Source organism: Hydra vulgaris, chromosome 02, assembly GCF_038396675.1.
Source record: "Hydra vulgaris chromosome 02, alternate assembly HydraT2T_AEP".
Lineage (NCBI taxonomy): Eukaryota > Metazoa > Cnidaria > Hydrozoa > Anthoathecata > Hydridae > Hydra > Hydra vulgaris.
Window position 1 is genome coordinate 49,750,878 of NC_088921.1, and position 4,123 is coordinate 49,755,000.

Consider the following 4,123-nt stretch of genomic DNA (forward strand, 5'->3'; position numbering starts at 1 on the left):
ATCAGTTCTTTGGAATTCGCTTTCTTCATCTTGCTTTCCTGATTCATATAATTTGCAATCTTTTAAATTGTCCGTCAATCGTTATCTTGCTCTACAATCTTCATCTTTTCTCTTACAGTAACTTCCAACTTTTATTAGTGGCTGCTTGCAGCCTTGTTGGAAGCGAAGATGTTTAAAAAAAAAAAAAAAAATTACCCATTTCAATTTTTTTGTAAGTCTCCAGTCGTATTAAAAGTGTCAACTTTTTTTTAAACAACTCAGACTAAAAAAAAGGGTAAAACTCAATCTAATTGTATAAGTTGTTAACCTTCTAAGTGGAAGTATAATGGTGAAACAACATATTTCTAAATATTTACAAAATTTTTCATAAAATTTGATTTAAAAAAAGCTTATTTAATTTTAAATGTATTTTCTAATGTTTATTTTTAAAACAAGAATAATTTGTCTTAACAATATATCATTAGAAAATAGAGTTTAATTTCTGTGGCACTCTAAACCCATGCATAGATATCATACTCATCTTTAACATGGTGCCTTAAATGTTCATTATATGCTAGAGAGAACTTTTTTTTTAATATTTAGACCTAGTGCAGCACTGGTATGGAGCAGGAAAAAGGAATATGGGAGAAGGGAGGAGGAAGAAGGCAATATTATTTCAAATTCCCAGTTTTCGTAAAAACGCTTAATAAAATTTATTCCTGGCAAACATCCTGAATATATATATATATATAATATATATATATATATATATATATATATATATATATATATATATATATATGTATATGTATATATATGTATATGTATATATATGTATATATATATAAATATATATATATAATGATACAACCCTCGGAATTAGGGTTGGCATTCGGCAATGGCGACCTAACTGCCGACCTAACTGCCGACCTTTGAGTGTTTGAGCTCGGCAAAATATTGCCGACCTCGTTTCTATATTTTATGGTAAGACCTTTGTATCAGATTTTTTTGCCGACCTGATGCCGACCTCCAAAATATTGAGGCTGGCAAGTTATTGCCAACCTCATTTTTCCTAATTCCGAGGTTTGTATATATATCATTATATATATTTGTGTGCATATATATATATATATATATATATATATATATATATATATATATATATATATATATATATATATATTATATATATATATATATATATATATATATATATATATATTAGGGTGTGTCATACTATGGTCAAAATTTAAAAATTCATACTTATCAGTGGCATTTTTAAGAAAAGGGTGAGGTTTAACATATTAAATTCAGAACTATCAAAAAATTTGAATTTAAATGAGTTTAAGCTTCCAGGGAACTGCCTTGAAAATTGCCAAAAATTGTAAATTTTTGATATTTTCATATTTTCAGGGTTAATTTCAATATTTTAGTATTAAATCTGCTTTACAACAACCTTATCAAAATAAATTATAGCAGGATAAACAAAATTCGTTTAATAGTTATACTGTTTCAGAAATTTTGGTTTACAAAACACTTAAAAATTAGTATTTTTGCAAAGTTTTGTATGTATTTAACTTATACATTCTATTTGATGAATGGCTACACACAAAACTTTATTTAAAAGTATTTTGCTTTAATATTTGTTATGCAAATTATATATATATATATATATATATATATATATAGATATATATATATATATATATATATATATATATATATATATATATATATATATATATATATATTTACATATATATATATTTATATTTACATATATATATGTATATATATATATATATATATATATATATATATATATATATATATATATATATATATATATATATATATATATATATATATATATATATATATATATATATATATATTTATAATATATATTTATGTCTTTCTAATTTTAAAAGTTACTAGATAAAAAATAATATTAAAATTAAAATGGCTACTGGAACAAGATGGAAAAATAGTTCTTGTCTACGTCAATATTTGGGATCTGGAAAAGAGTTGCCAACAGCTGAACTGCCAACAATGAGAGATGTCCTAAGATATGGTATTCTTTTAAGAGAAACAAGTAAACTAAACAGAAGAAACTATAGCAATTCTGAGTTGATCCAGGATATTTATAATAAACTTTCAGAAAAATGGCAAATGGCCAGTGTTTTATTTGTGCCTCCCGTAACTTGTTTAAAGCATAATTTGGTAACAAGACTTATAGACGCATGGAACAAAGCTAATCTAATTTCTCAAAACAAAGCAAGTAAAGTTAGAAAACAAAAGTTTAATTTCATTATTGACAAACTGTTTGACTTGGTGGCGTGTAACTGTAAAATAGTTCTTTGTTCTGAGCAATGCTGTCCTCCTGACTGTAAATTTGGTGCCCACATTACCTGTATCTGTCCTAGGGAGAGAAAAATACCAATTATTGAACTGGTTTATATAAAAGGTATGAGTGACCATACCACAATCATTTTAAAAGTGTTAGTAAAGCTGAAAATCAAATTTAATAATATTTTACTGATCTCTTTGATTATTTTAAAAAGAAAACTTTATTTTAATTTGTCTAGTTGTAAGCAAAATGTTGCTACCTTTTTTTTAGCCCAACGAGAAAAGATTGGATCTTTTAGTTCATATCAACTTGGACCTGCTGATTTGATGGAGTCCAAAAGGTTCAAAAAAGTACAAAGTTGCAAACGAAGAAGAGAAGAAGAAAAACAAACGAGAGAAAAAAAACACACAACGCAAGAAGAAAATAATACTCAAAATGAACAAGATAACGAACATGATAATTATAAAGAGTTTGAATCTGAGGAAAATGAGATTTTTTCTATTTAAAAGTCTTGTACAAAATATTTAAAAAACCTAGAAATTATGAAGATATCTCTAATATTGCATTAGCCAGTATTCGATATGGTGTTGGTTTAAGAGCAACTGCAGTCATAGCTACTGCAGCATGGGTAGATGGAGGACTTGTATCCCAAAGTGACACTAGATTAATAATAGATCACAGTAAAGTTCGGAGAGCTAGGGATAAAGTAATGAATGAAGTTGCTATTCAGTTTGATGATTATTACAATAAAGAGATTATTTACTGCATATTTTTTGATGGGCGAAAAGATCTTACTAAAGTATTTTTAACTGTAGATGGATCAGACAGACAGTATCCGGCTAAAGTTAAAGAAGAACATTACACTATTTGTTCTGGTGATGGTAAGTATTTATTTCATTTCACTCCAGCTAAAGAAGCAAAAAAGTACCACGCTGAAATTATAGCAGATAAGATTATTGAGTATACTGCAATGAGGAACATTAATGTACACTTAAAAGCAATTGGTGGAGGCTCTACCAATGTAAACACTGGTTGTGATGGAGGAGTAATGCACTTTATGGAGCTGAAATTAGGGCGAAAGTTAAATTGGATTGTATGTGCTCTACACATTAATGAATTACCACTCAAACGTCTAATTAAATTGTTAGATGGAGAATCTAAAAGTGGTAAAAAATGGAGTGGACCCATTGGAAGCTTACTTGATGAAGCAACCAATCTTGAAATTAACTCATTTTTTAGTAAAGTTGAAACTGGTGAGCCTCTAATTAACTTAAGTAATGAAGTGGTTAAAGACCTTTCTACAGATCAGTATTACGGCTATCAAATAGTTAACGCCATACGCAGTGGTCATGTTCCTCAGCAACTAGGACTTCTTGAAATTGGCCCTGTTAACATGGCCAGATGGCTAACAACAGCCAATAGAATATGTAGAATTTGGGTATCTCATCATGGTCTTCAAGGCGATGCAGCCCAAAAACTTCTTAAACTAGTCGAGTTCATTGTGGGAGTGTATTTTCCTGTCTGGTTTAACATCAAAGTTAAACATAGTTGGACAGAAGAACCAAAACATGTTCTTTACCAGCTTAAGTTGCTTCAACACCAGTCACTCGATATTCAGAATATTGTCATTCCAACTATTAAGCGATCTGCTTGGTATGCCTTCTCTGAATCTATTCTTCAAACTATGCTTTATTCTGAAAATAAAGAGGAGAGAAGTTTCAGTGTACTCAAAATTCTAGAAATAAGAGGAGAAGGTGATGAAAATGAACAACTAGGAGATCTATCTGTTAGACC

The 4,123-nt window shown here is 28.5% G+C and overlaps 1 protein-coding gene across 1 annotated transcript; it reads left to right on the forward strand.

The window, feature by feature from the left end:
• Nucleotides 1-1,913: 1,913 nt before the first annotated feature.
• On the forward strand, nucleotides 1,914-2,835 carry LOC136076793 (uncharacterized). Its single transcript, XM_065790245.1, has 2 exons — nucleotides 1,914-2,446; nucleotides 2,600-2,835. Exons 1-2 carry the CDS (start codon nucleotides 1,942-1,944, stop codon nucleotides 2,833-2,835), a joined length of 741 nt encoding a protein of 246 aa, XP_065646317.1. The 5' UTR covers nucleotides 1,914-1,941.
• The last annotated feature ends 1,288 nt before the right edge of the window (nucleotides 2,836-4,123 follow it).